The sequence below is a fragment of the Haematobia irritans genome, chromosome 5, assembly GCF_050003625.1.
Source record: "Haematobia irritans isolate KBUSLIRL chromosome 5, ASM5000362v1, whole genome shotgun sequence".
In the NCBI taxonomy this organism is placed as follows: Eukaryota; Metazoa; Arthropoda; class Insecta; order Diptera; family Muscidae; genus Haematobia; species Haematobia irritans.
The window spans coordinates 49,978,375-49,999,078 of record NC_134401.1 but is presented as its reverse complement, the minus strand read 5'-3'; the positions used below and the strand labels follow the sequence as shown (position 1 = coordinate 49,999,078).

Here is a 20,704-nt window from a genome sequence, read left to right as displayed (position 1 = left end):
CCGCGACAAATTTAAATGGTAACCTAAAAATTTTACAAATATTTATACGCTAGATCATTAATTACCAAAGTACCACAGTAGATGGGTGCTCTCGGGATCATTCCCTTTCAAGTTATTATAAAATTTTCCAAAAACTAATGCAACTTTATTCTGCTTTTATAGATTTTTTTTTAATGTTAGCGACAAAACTCAAACTTACCACCTACCTTGTAAGAAAAATCTTATGAATCTGCTTCTTTAAGAGTGCGATTGCAAAATAAACAAAATAATAAAAAGTTGAATACGCCCTACTGGAAATTAGAGCAAACTGCCATTAATGGACCCATTACAGGACTGGTAGTAGTGCTCTAGTTTATCAACATTTTTAATTGTCATATAATTTATTGATTGTCATATAATTTATTGATTTACTTGATATTAAAATCTTCTAAAATTATTTATTGTTCAACATATTCCTTTCTGGTGCGATACGTATGGAAATAGGGTCCTAAAAGTTTGTCCCAAACTGTTTCATGAGCAGTTGTCTATGGGGTAGTCCTACTCAGAGTTCGAAATGGCTCCGGCTCAGCACTTCTTAAAAAAAAGGGCTGTTCAGTTTTTTAGCTCTTGCTCTCGGAGCCCTATGAATAAAGTGCCAAATCGATTAGTTGGTTCTACACTGGACTGATTACCGTCTTCCGGGACATTCTACATTTGAGCTCATATACACAATAATTTGCTGACAGTTTATCGAAGTAGATTTAACGTTTACGTTAACTTTAATAACGTTAATAACCCCCATATTGGTTATTCTGAATTTTGTTAAAATTTTTCACATACTTTCATATTTTTTTGTTATCCACACAATTCCATAGTTTTATTTCCACTTGTTTCCCTAAAAAATGTTTAATATTTACAATATGGCATCTCAGTTATGTATACAAAATTAAAGACAACTCTCATTTTATGGAACAGTTCTACGAGTTTTTGAAAAGGGCTGCTCATTTCATTGGCACTTGTGAGCGGAGCTGTCATGTCGGCACGCTCTTTTTAAAAAGTGCTGAGATTCATGTTAGGGATCTATAAATCGAAAATCGATTAATCGATTATTCGAATTTTGGCATGAAAATCTAAAAAAGTCGAAATCGATTATTAAGCTAAAAATAATCGCAAAATCGATTTTAGATTTTCCACTAACTTTTAATTTTGACCACCAAAAAATTAGATTAAATTTTGAACTAGAAAAATAAAAATTCTGATTTTATTAAAAAAAATATATCAAATTGGTGGAAATGAATCCTTTGTGTTTTCAATTTCCTTGAATTTATAGTGTAATTATTTGGGGAAATAAAAATTAATGATTGGCACATGTTAAAAATTTTATATTGAACATCTTAATTTTTAAACAAATTTAAAAATTAACATGTTTGACTGGAACACTAATTTTTTGCTTTTCTTACCAACTATTGTTAATAATACTCACACAAAAACAAATAGATTTCATAAAATCGTATATTTTTTAGAATCATTATTTCTATGAAAATCGATTATGAAAAATCGAATATTCGAATTTTCATTGGTAAAAATAGTCGAAAATCGATTTTTGATTAAAAGTCAATAATCGAAATGTCGAAAAATCGATTATTGGTTTGTGCTATAGATCCCTAATTCATGTGTGCCCCGGCACTAAATGGAAATGTGTTTTCAGCTCATTTTTGAGCAAAATTCAAACACTGGTCCTACTAAGTTGTTCCAGGTCGTGTCCTTTGGGATGAGTTCAAGTCGTGTCCTAAAGTGTAAATTCTCCCAGCCAATGACAAACCCATGTTAAAGTGACCGGTCCATTCCATACGCTTGGACCAGAACTGTGACTGATTCATATACACCAGGGACTAACCCTGTACCGGTACTGGGGTTAGGTTAGGTTAGGTTTGGTGGCAGCCCGATGTATCAGGTTCACTTAGACTATTCAGTCCATTGTGATGCCACATTGGTGAACTTCTCTCTTATCACTGAGTGCTGCCCGATTCCATGTTAAGCTCAATGACCTCCTTGTTATAGCCAAGTCCGAACGGCGTTCCACATTGCAGTGAAATCACTTAGAGAAGCTTTGAAACTCTCAGAAATGTCACCGGCATTACTGAGGTGGGATAATCCACCGCTGAAAAACTTTTTGGTGTTCGGTCGAAGCAGGAATCGAACCCACGACCTTGTGTATGCAAGGCGGGCATGCTAACCATTGTACCACGGTGGTACTGGGGTTGATCAATTTCCCGTAGGGCGTTTGATTGGAACATTATAGACCTAGTGCCATGAATGCCCCACGTTAACATCCCATATTCCTTACTGATTTAAATAAAATGCTTTATTTGTAATTGTGTACATTTTTCGTTTATTTAATTATTTTATAGATTTTTTGTTAAATATTTTATCGTTTGCGTTGTAATCATATGTTTTTTTTTTTGTAATTTTCACAATTCTTTGCTTTTTTAATTTCTTTGTGTTGTCTCGTGATAATTTAAAGTAAAATTACTTATTAATTAAATATAAATTTTTATTTATTTATATATACTACATATTAATAGAATACAATATACAGACGTTTGTTTTTCATTTGTTCATAGATTTTTTTTTTTTTAATTTTTGTTTAAACATAAACATTCACAAATTGTATAGAGCATTGTTTTTCGAAAAACAAATAACGCATTGTAGACATATAAAAATTATTATACGAAACCATATATGAAGATTAATAATAATTATTAATAATAAATTTAGTATCCCTAGTTTTAATTATGCAATTTTAGTAGTTTATTTTACAAGTGTTATTAGATCAGAATCATAATGAGTATGATAACATTTTATATACGAATATATATAGGTAGGTATATGATAAAAAAAAAAATTATAACAAATATTCAACTTGGATTATATATTTTTCTATATAAATCATATATATTTATAATTATAAAATAAATGTTATATGTATTTGGCATAGAAATAAGGAAGAGGGACGAGACGAGACAACATTTGATTTTGTTTTTCTTTAAATTATAGGCATATATATATAAAAATAGTAGTAACTTAAAAATATTAATAGTTGAAGGGCCGTTTGCACAGTGGTCATAGTAAGGCTTAAATATTGCAAATTAACAAATTTTGTTTCTACATATACACTCAAAGAAAAAATACTTTCCACCAGAACGAAATTTTAAACAAACGTAATAAACAAATTTATAACGAATAAGTTGGATCGATTGCCACTAATCTTGTTTATTGGCCTTTAAAGAAAATTTATTAGTGTTAAAAGAAAACGTCACTTGTGTAAAATTCCCTTACACACAAAAGAAAACTTATCGGAGATGAATTTTAAGGCTTAGACACATTACAAACAGAGTATGAAGCCGACCCATTTTTGTTGGCGGCTGCTGATGCTAAATACTAGCTTCCGACGGTGTGATGGCTATGCCGATATATATGTCATTCCATTCTCTGTTTGGGTAATAAAAGGGAAAATTTCTATTTTCTCAATATTTTTTTTTGTCGATTCGGTCATATGGCACTGGTAAAAATATCTGGTTGTTACGAACATACAAAATGAGATCCCAGCAAAAATACGCTTTTTGTTATACAATAAAGTAGGCAGTGCATCCACCCTGCATATATCGGTGACAATAACGTAAACGAGTAATCAAACTTGTTTATGATCATTCATTTACCTTATTGCAACCAATTCATGCAGTATAGATGGGTGAAATGTAGTGCTGTTTTCCTTCAAACCAACAATGCTATAAAATAGGAAACTCAAGATTATGTATCACTTCTGAGCAATATTGCTATAGAAATGAGCAATTATATCAGCGCTATGTAGAAGCTGCTTTAAATCGGGAACCGCCCACAAAAATCAGCGCTGATTCGGTTATTGTTTAAGCTGAAATAGTGCTCCATTTTTTGCTGGGTTGCTATTCATTTGAGTTTGAAATCAATTCAATGATAATAACCGCAAAATTCAAACAATTCTTAAAAAAATGTAAAGGATTTAGTTTTTAAATATTATTCAGAATTTAATTCGCGTTATTTTTTTGCACATCCATATGTTACTTTTAATTTTTCATTTAAGAAAAAATTGTGTGCACACTTAAAAAAAATGGTAAAAGGGGAGCAAATCTGAAAAATTTGTTGACGTCACATTCAAGGAAATAAATCTGCAAATAATGTCATGAACAACCAAAAGGCGCTGTCATAATCAAATTCAAATAACAGCTTAAGTTTCCTTTAAAATCATTTGAATGGAATTTTAGAGAATTACAACTCTTTGAACATAATTAGTTGGTGAAAATAACAATTTCATTTTAGGCCTATAAAAAAATATTTGTATTTTGTGCAAATCTATTATTAATATATAAAAATATATTTTTATAAAAAACACTACCGGGAAAGGATCAACCCCAGGACCGGTAGAGGGTTATGCGCTTTACAGACTATCAGTTATTCCGGACGGAATGTCGGTGTTTGTAAAGAATCTTACAGTGTGTCGGATCGATACGAATTGTCGGCGATGACTAAATAATCGGTAAATGTGTTATCGATCCCATAAACGTGCAGCAGTATCGATTATGCCTTCGGACTTAACTTATAATGTGCACAATATATGGGATATGTTCGACACGAGCACTGTCGTCCGTAAAGCGCATTAGTCCCTGGTGTGTATGGACCAGTCACAGTTCTGGTCCAAGCGTATGGAATGGACCGGTCACTTTAACATGGGTTGGGAAAATTTACACATTAGGACACGACTTGGACTCATCCCAAAGGACACGTCCTGGAACAACTTAGTAAGACTACCCCATAGACAATTGGTCATTAAAAAGTCTGGGACAAACTTTTAGGACCCTGTTTCCATTCGTATCGCACCAGAAAGGAATATGTTGAACAATAAATAATTCTGACAGTTTTATTGTAGTAAAACTGTGGATTCAAAAAGATGACAATTAAAAATGTTGATAAACTGGAGCACTAGACCCGGTCCTGTAATGGGTCCATTAGTGGCAATTTGCACTAATTTCCCTTAGGGAATGTATCAAAAACAAATTTAGAAAAGTTCCACCGTAATAATCGCATTTAATGATAAAAAAAAAACAATTACAAATAATCACGTGAACAAGTCGATATTCGGAACGAATAACAAAATTGCTCCGCTAATTTGGAATTTAAATTTATCCTCTTTGTTCAAGTTTACGAATTCGCAAAAAGAAAATTTTTGTTTTGCTAAACTTCTATTTCTACAGTTAGAACTTCATTCCCCTTAGAATAATGGTTTAAAATTGCATATGTTAACTGTTTTTATGCCCAAAGAACTTTGTTAGTAGAAATAGCAGCAAAATCTACTAAAAACCAACAAAGTTTGCTTAAAAAGGGGAAAGCAGTCGCAGTTTGCTGAAATAGTAAACATTGTCTATACGTTGAGAATGTGTGTTATATTTGCTAAAGAATGGTAATTTTTTCATCTAAATATACTAAAAAAAAAAAATGTCTGCAGACTGCATTTAAGAACTTTTAGGAATATTATAAGTCCGAAATTTACAAAAGAACTATTTTTGGATTTGAATATACTTTGGGTAATATTTTAAAACCTTAAAATTTCATGACAGCAATTAATTACAAACATATAACAGTAAGCTCTAACTGCTATTTTTTTAGCAGATTGTTTTTCCTATGGGTGTTGCAGCACGAAATGATAGCTGTTAATTGCAGACTTATTTTTATGGTTGTGGTAATTTTTTCTTCTAATTTAATTAATTTAATTATCGTACTTGATACGCTCCTGGAATCTACGCTTAACGATCTTAAAAACGACGGGATAGAAATTAAATTGATAACAAAATACGTAGACGACCTTTTTGCAATAATAAAAAGAAAAGATGAAGACAGAATATTAGAAAAATTCAACAGCTACCACAATAAACTAAAATTCACAATAGAAAGGGAAGAAAATGGATCAATACCATATTTAGATATTAGGATACAACGAGAAAATGGAAAAATTATCACGGACTGGTATACAAAAACTATTGCTTCAGGTCGCTTAATTAACTATCATTCAAATCAACCAATGAGTCAAAAAATTAACACAATAAACAATTTAATAACAAAAGTTTTATCCATAAGCCATCAAAAATTTATCACAAAAAACATAAACAAAATCAAAAATATCCTGAAAAATAATGGTTACCCTCAACATTTAATAAACAATTTAATTGAAAAGGCAAAACACTATTCCCCAAAAAAGAAAATAAACGAATCATCTGGCAACTCAAAATTCATCAGTGTTCCATATGTTCCAAAACTCACCAACAACAATCATCTACAACAGATAATAAACAACCGAGACGTTAAGCTTGCTTATAAACCAAACAGAACCATAGCAACGTTATTTACACAAACAAAAACCAAAATAGAAAAAAGAGAGCTGAGTAATGTCGTATACGAAATAACATGCAAAGGAAAAGTAGACGAACCTTGTGAAAGACGATATATTGGAACCACAAAGCGTAGCTTAGGGACGAGAATGAACGAACATGAAAACGACATAAAGAAAAATAAGAAAACAACAGCACTATCGCAACACTGCGTTGAGTTGGGACACACAGCTGACACGACAAATGTGAGAGTATTAGATAGGGAGAAAAATGTAAATAAAAGATTTACATTGGAATCTTTACGCATCCAACAACAAATACATAGTGCAATAAATAGAAAAGAAGATAAAGATAATACAAACGCAATTTATACAATAGCTTTAGTTTAGTCGATATTCAACTGTGATCTAGATAATAGGAAAGCTCTGTGATATTTAGTTTTAAATCTGATTATTTTCAGCAATTATATAAAGTTTTGTGTTTGTCTCATATCATATGTTAGCGAATAAGAAAACTTTATAAGTGCAATAGAAAATAACCTGACGAAAGATTAAATGTAAGTGTATTTCCTTTTACTAACCAGTTGATATAATAATGTAAAATTAAAAATAATAATTGTTATATTATAAAATTGCCAGATTCAATAAAAATACCATCCCTGAAGAAGCTGGAATCGCCCAGCGAAACGTTGGATGACAAAAATGGAATAAATTAATCTTTTATTCGCATTAAAATACCTGACCTTAAAAGCCCAAAAATAACAATAGATGTTTGAAAATAATTAAAAAGGTCGAATCGAAAATAAAATTAATTAATTTCTAATTGAGCTGTTTTTAAGAAGCTTATTTAATATTTTAAATTAAATAAAATTTGGCAATTTCTACCACTGTAAAAACAGCCCTAAAAAGCTTTTTGTTCGTCTCCTTCATATTAAAAATATTTATAATAAAAATAATATTAATTATTTATATAAAAAAAACTTATTTAAATATTACACATGCACATGGCTACATAATTCTCGTAGTAAGGTAAACGTTAGTTTTTCATTTGATTCTTTTTTTGTTTCTTTTTTAGAAATGACTAAACTATCAGTCCATTTTTTTGTTATTTGTTGCGTTATTTTGGAAAAAAACAAAAACAGATATTTTCGTTTTTTTAATTTTTTGTTCAAATTAGTATTTTTTATACTATAAAATGCTTTCGTTTTCTTTGTTAATGCATTTAATTGAGTTGAGTGATTTAGATATTTATCATCTGTTTTTAGTTTACTTTTTAGTTTTCTATTTTAGTGAGGGGTGTATCTTATATTAATTATTTTTTTTTATAAAGAGTGACTTTGTTAAAACTGTACAGATTTCTTTGTTAGAAATTATTTTGTTGTAGTAAATGTTTTATCGGTTCGTGTTATTTTTTTATATATATGGTATATCTTAAATATGACTATAATTATGGCTTAAATTCTTCATGTTTGTTTTGCCTATTTAATTCGTCATTTTTGTTTGTTTCTTTTTTTGTATTTAAATTTAATACATTGCATTTGCTGTCAATCATCAGAGAATATCAGGCGTATTATTATCATCATGAGAGTGTTGCAGAAGACCTTTTCGTTCATCCGGCGCCAAAACATTTTCCGGCACTACTGCTGGCTCAACTATGGCATCGGCATACATGGATTCATAGACGGGATTTGCAAAGTTTCCCTGCAAACAATAGGGAAAAAAGGAAAAAAAAAACATGTAAGAAACCCATCGTTACAAAGGTATTTTAATGACTTACCTTATCATCCTCATGTACAAAGGCGGGTGTTTCATCAGCATCGCCTCTATACATGGGATTTGTGAGCATTATTTCAACATTTTCTGTTAGTCGAGCATGGGAGAATGGTTGCGATATACGATGTTTTCTGAAATTATAGAAATAAAAAATATTTTAAATATAATAAACATTGGTAACGAAATCTTTCAATGGCGTTAAGCTGGAGTCATCGTGATACACTCAAAAAAAAGTGAACCCTATATGTCACTCAGGAAAATTTAACTCTATTTTTAGTTCATGGAATTATTATGTTTTGAGAAAGTTTTTTTGTTTTTAAAAATTTTTTGCATACGTTAGTTACTTTATCTAAAAAAGGGTAGAAAATATACAGAAATGAAGCATAAAGATTTACTAAATTCGTGTCTCCCACAAAGTAGTTCCGAATTTTTTTAAATCCGTTTTGTTTGTTATTGTTGGTTTCTCTTCAATCATTATTGTTGTTTTTGATCTCAGCTTAAAACCATGCAATGACTAAACTACAAGTGTAGCTTAACCAACAGAGGAAGAGTATGCTTGTCAAATTTATTTGGGCAAAGCCCTATAGACTGCATGATGGTTGGATGTACAGCTGTTTCGGAATTACCACATTCCTCATGAACTTCTCTCTTATCACTGAGTGCTGCCCGATTCCATGAAAAGCTCAATGACAAGGGACCTCCTTTTTATAGCCGAGTCCGAACGGCGTTCCACATTGCAGTGAAACCACTTAGAGATGCTTTGAAACCCTCAAAAATGTCACCAGCATTACTGAGGTAGGATAATCCACCGCTGAAACCCCTCCACCATAGGATGAGTTTTGTAATATATCGAAATATTGCTGTAAGACCCCATAAAGTATTTATATTCTGGGTCGATCTAGCCAAGATCGTCCGTTCGTCTGTTGAAATCACGCTAACTTCCGAACGAAACAAGCTATCGACTTGAAACTTGGCACAAGTAGTTGTTATTGTAGTAATTGTTATTATATTAGTAGTTGTATTGCAAATGGGTCATATCGGACCACTTTTACGCAGAGCTCCCATATAAAGCGACCCTCAGATTTGGATTGCGGAGCCTCTTAGAGATGTAATTTCATCCGATCCGGTTGAAATTTGGTCTCTAATAACCATGCAAAAATTGGTCCATATCGGTCCATAATTATATATAGCCCCCATATAAACCGATCCCTAGATTTGTTTTGGAGCCTCTTGGAGGAGCAAATTTCATCCGATAGAGTTGAAATTTGGTACGTGGTGTTAGTATATGGGCCACCGTGTTGCAATGGTTAGCATGTCCGCCTTACATATACAAGGTCGTGGGTTCGATTTCTGCTTCGACCGAACACCAAAAAGTTTGTTAACGGTGGATTATCCCACCTCAGTAATGCTGGTGACATTTCTGAGGGTTTCAAAGCTTCTCTAAGTGGTTTCACTGCAATGTGGAACGCCGTTCGGACTCGGCTATAAAAGGAGGTCCCTTGTCATTGAGCTTAACATGGAATCGGGCAGCACTCATTGATAAGAGAGAAGGTCACCAATGTGTTATCACAACGGACTGAATAGTCTAAGTGAGCCTGATACATCGGGCTGCCACCTAACTTAACCTAACCTAGTATATGTACACTAACAATCATGCAAAAATTAGTCCATGACGGTCCATAATTATATATAGCCTTGTACCTCTTGGAGGAGCAAAATTCATCCGATTCGTTTGAAATTTAGTACACTGTTCTAGTATATGGCCGCTATCAACCAAGTAAAACTTGGTCCATATCGGTCTATAGTTATATATAGCCCCTAGATAAACCGATCCCCAATCACATAAAAATTGGTCCATATCGGTTCATAATTGTTATAGCCCCCTTATAAAGGCTCTCTAATTACTGAGCAAAAGCTCATATGGTTCGTAGTTATTTGTTGACATCTCTATATATACCGGTTAAGAACTGAATTATATAGGTACGTATGGACTAACATACAATTTAGAAGGTAATGTTAAGAATAGCAAAGATACCTCGCCATATGTAAGTATTACAACAACCCAAGCAATTCGATTGTAGATGCCAGTTTTTAATAGAAATTTGTACGCAATCCATGGTGAAGGGTACATAAGATTCGGCCTGGCCGAATTTATGGCCGTATATACTTGTTTTCATATTATTTGTACTGTATATATTTTTACTTACTTCAAAAAGTATAGACCAGCGCCGAACAGAACGAGCACCAAAATTATTATAGCCAAAATAATGGCTAAAATCGACATAACATTAGCAGAATGTTCGGTGTCACTTCGTAAAGCATTGGCACTGTCTGACAAACAAGTGGTATAAACACCATCTTCACATCTGAAAAATATTTAAGTTGGATTAAAAGAAAAAGAATAAAAAAACTTGTTACAAAAAAATAAATCTCATGATATTAAAAATAAGAATTTTCATTTAATTTTTTGATAATTTTTTTGACTATAATTGTTTCCCAAAACCTTGGGAAATTTTGCAACATCACTCCATTTTGAAATACTTACTTGCACTCATTTATCGAACTACCGGTCTGGCATACGCCACATCTTCCCACACATGGTGGAGGTATATCACAAGAATCACCCTCCCATTCACCTATACAGGTACACTGGGGTAATTGATATGGATCCAAATGGCACACACCACTATTATGGCAATAGTTTATACAGGGATTATCATCCGCTACAGGACGTTCACAGAATTCGCCGTTCCATTGATTGGAACAATTACACATGGCAACACCTTTGATGACATGACAGGTACCACCATTCTGACAAATGAGTCCAGTGCAGGGATTACGTTGGGGCAATTCGGAGGGATCGCAATCTGAAAAATCAATTATATCACAAATGATAAATAATTTTGTAAAAATTCATTCCATATATGACTTACATTGCGGTGGATTCGATGTCTTGCAGAGATCTGTTTCACAACGATCTCCTATATAACGTTCCATACAGGTACAGGATAGCTTGTCTGGTTTCTCGGTACATATTCCTCCATTCAGACAGTAATTGGCACATGAGTCCGATTCACATTTCTCTCCATAATAACCCTTTGGACACTGGCACAAAGGTCCTCCTTTGGAGCCGACAATACATTTTCCACCATTTTTACAGAAACCAGAGCATACATCGACTTCGCAACGTTTTCCGGTGTAGCTGAAAAATGAGAATAAAATTTTATTTAAGTCTAAACGGTGTACAAACAACGAAACTATACACTCATAGAAAAAAGTCAGCTAAAAACAGTAGTCGGTATCTGTTCTAATATTTTAGTAATCCATGGTCTAGGTTAGGCTGGTTAAAGTGTCAGCCCGATTTATTTTAAGGCTAAATTAAACATTACATATGGCCACTTCTAGTTTTAACCGCTGAACTTACTCGATTATTGGTGACCATTCTATTTTGGAGAACCATCGTCATGCTGATTCCCTTCACTAAACAGGATGACTGACATGTAATGCAACAAATTAAAGGGATATATTTTTTTAAATGTTATTGTTCAAAAGCAAAAAATTTCGGAAATAACATCAGAATCAGTTTATCTCTGTCCGATATATGTCCTTTAAACGGCAAACAAAGCTGCATGAAAGTAGGTCTGCAGTATTTTGGCCCATTCCATCTTAGTTTCCAAAATTCCCCAGGGGCAAAAGTCCAACAGATTAGATCCGGAGTATTCGGTGGTCATTGTCCGATATAAATGAAGCGAGGAACACCCCTTTTAGATTATTTTTGGTTGATGCGTGCTGAGTCCTATAAGAATGTCCATGATCTGCGGCCGAAATTATTGTCTTCTGAGGGCTTCACAACTGTCTTTAGGACATTTTTCCAAAAATATTCGGTATTTATTTTGACCCTATGGTTGATGGATATGAGCGGGGAGCGACTTATGGCCGTTGCGGATACCCAAACCATTACCATTAGCGGCATTTGAGGTCTTGAGGCCAATCGAAGGTGCACATTTTCAGCGGACCTCTATGTTTGTTCACAAACTGCTCAATTTGGAATCGCTTCTCATCGGAGAAAATCAAATTTGACAATTGGCATCCGTTCTCGTGATATCTTAACGAGAACTAGCTCATGAGCAAGTTTTCTACTACAGCTGCATGGATTTCGATCAAATCTGGTCTTCACATTTTATATCATTTCTGGCGTTTTTATCGTTTTTCTCCATACGCAGAGAAGGAATATGATCACCACAACCATTGTAGAAAAATTATTTTTGGACCGTGAATTCACAGCCAAATATAAATCAATTACAGTATCGCACGAATAACCTAATTTCCGAATGCAATAGTTCAAAATGCATTTATAAGCTTGTAAATAATAAAATAAACTGTCTTTGGAATAAATCTGTCAGTTTAGTTTTGGTAAAAATTTTAAATTTATAGAAAATTTTGTCAAAATTTTATTTTTATAGAAAATTTTGTTAAAATTTTATTTTTATAGAAAAGTTTGTCAACATTTTAGTTTTATAGAAAATTTTATTTCAATTTTATTTTTATAGAAAATTTTGTCAAAATTTTATTTTAATATTTTGTCAAAATTTTATTTTTATAGAAAATTTTGTAAAATTTTATTTTTATAGAAAATTTTGTAAAATTTTATTTTTATAGAAAATTTTGTCAAAATTTTATTTTTATAGAAACTTTTGTCAACATTTAACTTTTATAGAACATTTTGTCAACATTTTATTTTTATAGAATATTTTGTTAAAATTTTATTATACCCTTCACCACTACTGTGGTACAGGGTATAATAAGTATGTAACGCCAAGAAGGAAAAGTCTGAGAACCATCGTTTAGTATACCGATCGTCTTAGAATTAAATTCTGAGTCTATTTAGCGATGTCCGTCTGTCTGTCTGTTTGTCTGTCTGTCTGTCTGTCTGTCTGTCTGTCTGCCTGTCGGTCTGTCTGTCTGTCTGTTAGTGTATTTTTGTGTGCAAACTACAGCTCGCACTTTTATTCCGATTGTCCTAAAATTTGGTATAGGGTCCTGTTTCGGCTCAAAGACGATCCCTATTGATTTTGGAAAAAATCGGTTCAGGTTTAGATATAGCTGCCATATATATTTTTCACCGATCTGGTCATAATTGACGTGTATATCAACCGATCTTCCTCAAATTCCGTACATCCGAATATTTTATGAGTCTCGAAAAACGTGCAAAATATCAGCCAAATCGGTTCAGATTTAGATATAGCTCCCATATATAGCTTTCGCCCGATTTACACTCATTTGCCCACAGAGGCCAATTTGTTGCTCCGATTTAGTTGAAATTTTGCACAGGGAGTAGAATTAGCATTGTAGCTATGTGCGCCAAATTTAGTTGAAAACGGTTCAGATTTAGATATAGCTCCCATATATATGTTTTTCTGATTTCGACAAAAATGGTCAAAATACCAATATTTTCCTTGTAAAATCGCCACTGCTTAGTCGAAAAGTTGTAAAAATGACTCTAATTTTCCTAAACTTCTAATACATATATATCGAGCGATAAATCATAAATAAGTTTTTGCGAAGTTTCATTAAAATTGCTTCAGATTTAAACGTTTCCCATATTTTTTTTACTAAAATTGTGTTCCACCCTAGTGCATTAGCCAACTTAAATTTTGAGTCTATAGATTTTGTAAAAGTCTATCAAATTCTGTCCAAATCGAGTGATATATAAATGTATGTATTTGGGACAAACCTTTATATATAGCACCCAACACATTTGACGGATGTGATTTGGTATCCAAAATTTAGATCTACAAAGTGGTGCAAGGTATAATATAGTCGGCCCCGCCCGACTTTAGACTTTCCTTACTTGTTTTTATATAAAATACTTTCCAAATTCTATTTTTATAGAAACTTTTGTTAAAATTTTATTTTTGTAGAAACTTTTGCACAAAATTTTATTTTTATAGAAAATTTTGTTAAAATTTTATTTTTATAGAAATTTTTGTCAAAATTTTATTTTTATAGAAAATTTTGTTAAAATTTTATTTCTATAGAAAACTTTGTCAAAATTTTATTTTTATAGAATATGTTATCAAAATTTTATTTTTATAGAAAATTTTGTCAAGGAGGTCTCTTGCCAAATATAGAATCGGGCAGCATTTATTGATAAGAGAGAAGAAGTTCACCATTTGTGGGTACCACAAAGGACTGAATATTCTAAGTGAGCCCAGAATAACGGGCTGCCACTATACCGAACCTAACCTATGATAGTGTCTCTTACTTATAGAAGTTCATTTATTACTTACCCATCGGGACATTCACATTGTGTTGTACCGGTCAGCGTCTCTCGGCATATGCCACCATTTGTACAAGTCAAATTCACACAGTGTTCACATTGTGGTCCAACATACATAGATGGACAAGTACATTTCATGCCATCTTCTTCAATAAGACATGAACCACCATTATGGCAACGGCTTTGACAATCCGATACAGATGTCTCGCAACGAGGTCCAGACCAACCTGGTGTACAATTACATTTTAATGGAGGTAATTCCGAAGATCCTGGAATCTGAGGAGCAATAACACATAGACCATAGTTCATGCAATAATTTGAGCAACGATAGTGTTCACAGAATTCTCCCTCAAACTTCGGTTGGCATATACACTTGGGCACATGATTAATGACCTTACAGGTACCCAGATTACATTTAAGGGGGCAATAATCGGACATGGTAGTTTGATCGGCAACACATTTGCCTTCGACCAAATGGAAATCATTGGGACATTTACATCTATAGCCACTATCGGTTTCGGTGGTCATAAGACACATGGCTCCCATTTGTTTGCAAGGTTCATTGATACAAGGATTGGATACTGAAATGGTAGGAAGGGTACAATAAAATACAGAGAACATCTCAGTTATAGAAAATCCACAACTACTTACTGTTTCGATTCTGTTTAAGGGGATGCAAGATACCAATGTCTGATGATCGATAACCCTTTAGCAAATAGGTTCCATTATCATTACCAAATTTATTCATTTTGATAATGCTCTGATCATAGAGTTTTATATACAAATAATCCTCAAAGACATCGATCTTTTGGGGTTTCTCTGCAATTTTGAAATTTAAAATAAAATTTGTAGTACCATTTTCCTCTTCGTAGGCTTACTTACCTTTGTTCGAGAATTTCCTAACCACATTACGTTCCTTGCCATTCAGGCGACATGTTTCCACAGTTCCCTTACGATAATCAGCCCAATACAAACGTCCTGTTGGATAATCAATTGCCAAACTTATGGGCCAGCCTACATCTCTTTCGATCAGACTTCTTTTATTTTGGCCATCCAAAGAAGCCATTAGGATACCATTTTCCAAAGTCGACCATATCATAATACGTGATTCAGGTTCCACTACAATATCGGTTGGATTGAGTCCAGTGGAGACGAGAGAAACATATTTCTTGCCATCAATATCGGTGACTAGAATTTCATTGTGTTTCGAGTCGATGATATAAACCAATTGGGTTATCCATTCTAAAGCTAATGACTTGGGATCATCCAGCACAGGAATCTAAAAAGAAAAATTATCAAAAATATGCCATGGTCAACAGCAAAGAAAAATATATTTTTTTCGGCTTCAGTTACGAAAAAATTAGATGTGCGATAAGATCAAATAAATTTAGTCGAGACACGAATCAGTATCTTAAATCCGAATTTAGTTTTTTCAAATTGAATATTGAGTGAATTATGATTTTAATTGAAAAAATGTTGGTGCCATTTTTCTGTGTGCCAATAATACTTACATCAAAAGCCTTCAATTCTTTGAGATCTCTCCTTACTCGTACCGCTATAGCCTCAGTTTGTGGTATGGCTATTTTCATGGTGTGAACTTTACCGTGGTGTGAATCGATCCAGAAGAGCAATGTGTCTTTTGCCCTAATCAATATGTCGAATACATCAATTTTCAAAATATCCGTATGGAAAAATCCAACCATAGTAGTGCCCTCTTGTTTGGCAGGTAGTATGAAGCGGAACTCTTGTTCGGATGCCAATAAAAGAACTTGATCAGGTCCTGTGAAATTAAACGAAAATATTATACATTTTTACGAGATAACATTTGCTTGGTATCATTGCCGTTGCTTGCATTTCTTTTCGCCATAAAAAAGTCTTCTCACTTGATAAGAGCTTGCAGGCAGTTAGATGCATAACATTAGATTTTACGATGGACTTTTCGAGATGAGGAACACAGAGTTCAGATTGACTGAGGGAGTATGTAAATATTTAGACAAACATTTGTCGCAATATCGCTGTCAATTTGGACATCTTTATTGCTAATATTTCAGTAACGCAGTCCAATTGTCTCTAGAGGAGACACTAATATCTACTTGTCTAGTTTGGAACCATCGCAGCGTGCACCACAAATCTCTATTAGAAATTAATGTTCCAAATTCTTTGGAGTTTCGTCAGAGAATCATATACTGCGATTTGACGAAACAATACGTACACTAATGGGGCAGCCGCTGACCGATGAATTGGACATATCGGGTCAATCCGGTGCATCGGCGTGTGCTTGCATTGAACGTTTCAGGATATCACTATATGGATGGCAAAACTACGCAGCCAGTTCAATATTAATGTCGATGGCGAAGCGATTCCGACCATAAATTACCCCAAGATTCTCGGGGTTATATTCGACAGCCATTTAAAGTCGTCTGGCCATGCCACTGCAATTTGTGATAAGTTCCTCAAGTCGTTTGTCGACAGCACTTGGGGTGCGGACAAAGAAATCTTGATAACTACCTAGAAGGCAATTGGCCTGGTAAACTATGCAGCGCCAGTGTGGACACCTCAGACAAGTGATAGGCAGTGGAATGCTATAGAGACCTTCCAGAACGCTGCCCTTAGAATTGCGATATAATGTATCCGTGTACACCTCTGGCTCACCTTAATGTCGAGACACAGATCATCCCTGTGCGAACTACATACTGTAAAAGCAGTATCTCCTGGGTTGTCATCGCAGTAATCATCCAATTCACCATCTAATGGATAAACAACCACCACCAAGGAATGTAGGAGCCACCGTGGTGCAATGTTTAGCATGCCCGCCTTACATACAGAAGGTCGTGGGTTCGATTCCTGCTTCGACCGAACACCAAAAAGTTTTTCAGCGGTGGATTATCCCACCTCAGTAATACTGGTGATATTTCTGAGGGTTTCAAAACTTCTCTAAGTGGTTTCACTGCAATGTGGAACGCCGTTTGGACTCGGCTATAAAAAGGAGGTCCCTTGTTATTGAGCTTAACATGGAATCGGGCAGCACTTAGTGATAAGAGAGAAGTTCACCAATCTGGTATCAAAATGGACTGAATAGTCTAAGTGAGCCTGATACATCGGGCTGCCACCTAACCTAACCTAACCTAAGGAATGTACGGGTTGGCAGGCCTGAAGCGATGATTAATCCTGTTTTCGGAATCCGACCATCACCCATAGCACCGGAGGAAAGAGACCTCCCACTGCAGACTAGGGAGTTTTAACCCAATTCCAAATTCACCTCATAGCAACGTAGCTGACATATGTTCCATCTGTAACCAAGGGCCACATGACACGCATCACTTTTCCAGATCACTGTGGACACCTCCCATCTTGGTCGCAGAGTTCCTTGATCAGGATACAAGATGAATTACCAGAGCGCATAACGAATCATGATGAATCGTGATGTGTTTTTGTTCAGGAAACTGGATATGCCAGAATGTGACTTTGATAACACCGATCTGGTCTCTCGTTGTCGCTGACAGGTTGTCTTCCTTCAAGTACAATGCTGCACTGGTAGGAATGCCACGCTGTCAAGTATTCCCTCATCACCGATCAGGTGACTGTAAGTCCCTTCTGAAATCAATCGGATGGCCTTGGCTCTTTCGGTGGGTGCTCTCTTGGAAGTGGCATGGTTCGGTGGTTTACCCCCCGCGCTTTTCCTGTGCTGATGGGTAAGGAGGTCGAAAGGATGCCTCAACGAGAGTATTTTGAAATTATGCTGAAGCTAATGTTCAGGTGTCTTAGAGTAACATCCAGTGGCAATCCACAACACAGTATTATCCATCGTCTGGAGGTTCCTCCATTTAATCTGTGTGTTTGATATGCCCTTCTGCAATCTGCAAGCTAGTACTTCGTGAGAATGAATTAGGATGGCGAATGTGTAACGAAAATCTTTCCATAATATTTATTAAGATTTCAAATTTGTAATAAACGACTTATTTTTTTGTGTATAAAAATTCCCTTTTTACTCACCCGAGGCCAAACATGTATCATTTTTCGCCGATCCCTTAACATATCCTTCCGTACACTTGCAATTGTAGTGACCAGCCTTCTTCTCAATGCATATCTGAGAACATGTTCCAAAACCGCAGACAGGAGGTTGGCAATTCATTTCATCGGAGCCATCAATACAATTGTATTGACCATCACAACGGAATATTTTCGATATACAATCCTCATTTTCACATTGGAATTGATCATGACGACATTTGGGCAATGCGGCACAAACTTCATCGGCTTCATCCTCGTTATTGCCACAATCATTGACCCCATCGCAAAGAGCCGACTTACGTATACATCTTAGATTGGAGCATTTAAAGGCATTCGCATGACAATGGACATGGGCACAGGTTTCGAGACTTTCATCACTACCGTCGGTACAATCATCCCAGCCATCGCATTTCCAACGAGCCATAATACATTTACCATTTCTGCATGTAAAATGATCGGAGGGGCATGTACAATTCACTTCATCACTGCCATCCGGACAATCGTCATCACCATCACATTGATATTGCCTGAAAGAAACCAGAAAGAGTAGAAGAATTGTAAAGCCAAATATTTATTATTCCATGTAAGTCTTTTTCGTACTTATTAATACAGGTATTAAATGTAGCACATTTGAATTGATTCGCCATGCATGTGATATTGCAGTTCATCTCGTCACTACTGTCATCACAATGAATTTCGCCATCACAGCGATGATCATGTTTCAAACATTTTCCCGTACCACAACGGAATTCACTTTCTGAGCAATTACGCATTTTACAATTCAGCTCATCACTGCCATCTCCACAATCATTTTCGTAATCACAGCGCCATCTACCGGGAATACATTTCGAATTGTTGCACTTGAAATAGGTGGGATCACATTCTTCTTTGGAGGAGCGACAGGACGCTGGCTCATCATCGCCATTAGGACAATCATCTTCACCATCACAACGCCAAGCCATTGGAATGCAGCGACCTGAACTACATCTGAAAGATAAGTAAGCAAAATATGGCATAATGTCAGTTAGGGAAATGAACACTTAGATTTACTATGGTATAAACAATACTAAACAGGGTTGTTGCTATGTATTACAACCAATTTCAGCTCGCTATCATTCCTAAACTACTCGTCTGACAGATTTATTCCTGTAACAGTTCATTTTATTGTTTACTATCATACAAAAGCATTTTGATCCATTGCATTCAGGAATAAAGTTATTCATAGTGGAATTCAAACGTTATAGTGAGATTGCTTTTTGATTGGAAAACCACAAGTGATCGATCATCTCACGACGGCAATTCACCAGGCTTATTGCCATATTGGCTTTGTCGGCCCTTTGAAGGTTATAATTCGTACAAAATCGAACCAATCGAAACTGTTTCTAAAATTTGTTGTTATTTCCGAAATTTCTTCTTCTTGAACAATAAAATTAAAAAGCAAAATTAATACAAATATAGCACTTTACTTTGTTGCATTACATTTCAGCCACCCATTATAAACGTTTAGATTGAAAAGAGGATTGAGTTGCCCTCATGTCGGCTGACATACACCTAAACCGTTTGGCATGTTGTGCGCCCTAACTTTTTCTTTCCATCGTACTAATTTGTTTCTAGTCTATATCCCATCTGTACCAAGTCCCGAATCACCTCTTCACCGATATGGTTAACTTTTTGCGTAGTAAAGGCGGCGCAGTGACAAATGTACTGATCCAAGGTTTCATAATCTCCGGTCACTATTCCCATGGTCCGCCTGGCTGTCGCCAGACTCTGCATGAGTATTTCTCGAGTATTTTCTTATCTGGGTTACCCCATAGTATTCTCGCCCTTCTGATCTTTGCATTGGTCTACATCGTTTTACCTCGATTGGCTTTGCGTTCTCTACTTCCCTATGTGTCCCAGCTCTTATGGGCAGTTCATTTGCCTTTACGTTTCCTGATATTCCGCCACCCATAGGATGCGGATGCTGCCGTATTCCGAGTATTTGTTGATCGAACCGCTATTACCTCTCTTGCAATCTGTAAAAATGTTCCAGTTCTGTGGCCTTGTGTTATTGCTATGCTCGGTGTTATATGCTATCCTCGGGACCCTTTATGCCCTCCTGCAAAGTCTGTTAGAATCCGTTCCTTGCAAATGTGTTATAAAAACTTCTGCCTAACAGGCGGGTCAAATCCCTCTTTATCTAGAATCCTTAGTGGGTCGGGTATAATTGTTACCCACAGTAGTAGTGTAAACGTTGTTGAAAT

At 35.0% G+C, this 20,704-nt stretch overlaps 1 protein-coding gene and 1 long non-coding RNA gene across 2 annotated transcripts in view; one reads left to right on the top strand and one right to left on the bottom strand.

Annotated features, from left to right (window-relative positions):
* The first annotated feature begins 5,809 nt into the window (after positions 1-5,809).
* Positions 5,810-7,109, top strand: LOC142241616 (uncharacterized). Its single transcript, XR_012723730.1, has 2 exons — positions 5,810-6,954; positions 7,037-7,109. It is a non-coding gene; the product is annotated as an uncharacterized LOC142241616 (long non-coding RNA).
* A 93-nt stretch (positions 7,110-7,202) lies between these two features.
* The window catches only part of LRP1 (LDL receptor protein 1), a 70,633-nt gene continuing 57,131 nt past the window's right edge, over positions 7,203-20,704 (bottom strand). Inside the window, exons 18-28 of the mRNA XM_075313397.1 lie at positions 19,062-19,448; positions 18,444-18,988; positions 15,962-16,230; positions 15,333-15,729; positions 15,102-15,269; positions 14,461-15,031; positions 11,104-11,372; positions 10,716-11,037; positions 10,378-10,536; positions 8,175-8,301; positions 7,203-8,098 (exon numbers count right to left, since the gene is read on the bottom strand). Of these exons, the coding sequence (XP_075169512.1) occupies positions 7,949-8,098; positions 8,175-8,301; positions 10,378-10,536; positions 10,716-11,037; positions 11,104-11,372; positions 14,461-15,031; positions 15,102-15,269; positions 15,333-15,729; positions 15,962-16,230; positions 18,444-18,988; positions 19,062-19,448 (3,364 nt within the window). The 3' untranslated portion in view covers positions 7,203-7,948. The remainder of the gene's footprint in view (positions 8,099-8,174; positions 8,302-10,377; positions 10,537-10,715; positions 11,038-11,103; positions 11,373-14,460; positions 15,032-15,101; positions 15,270-15,332; positions 15,730-15,961; positions 16,231-18,443; positions 18,989-19,061; positions 19,449-20,704) is intronic.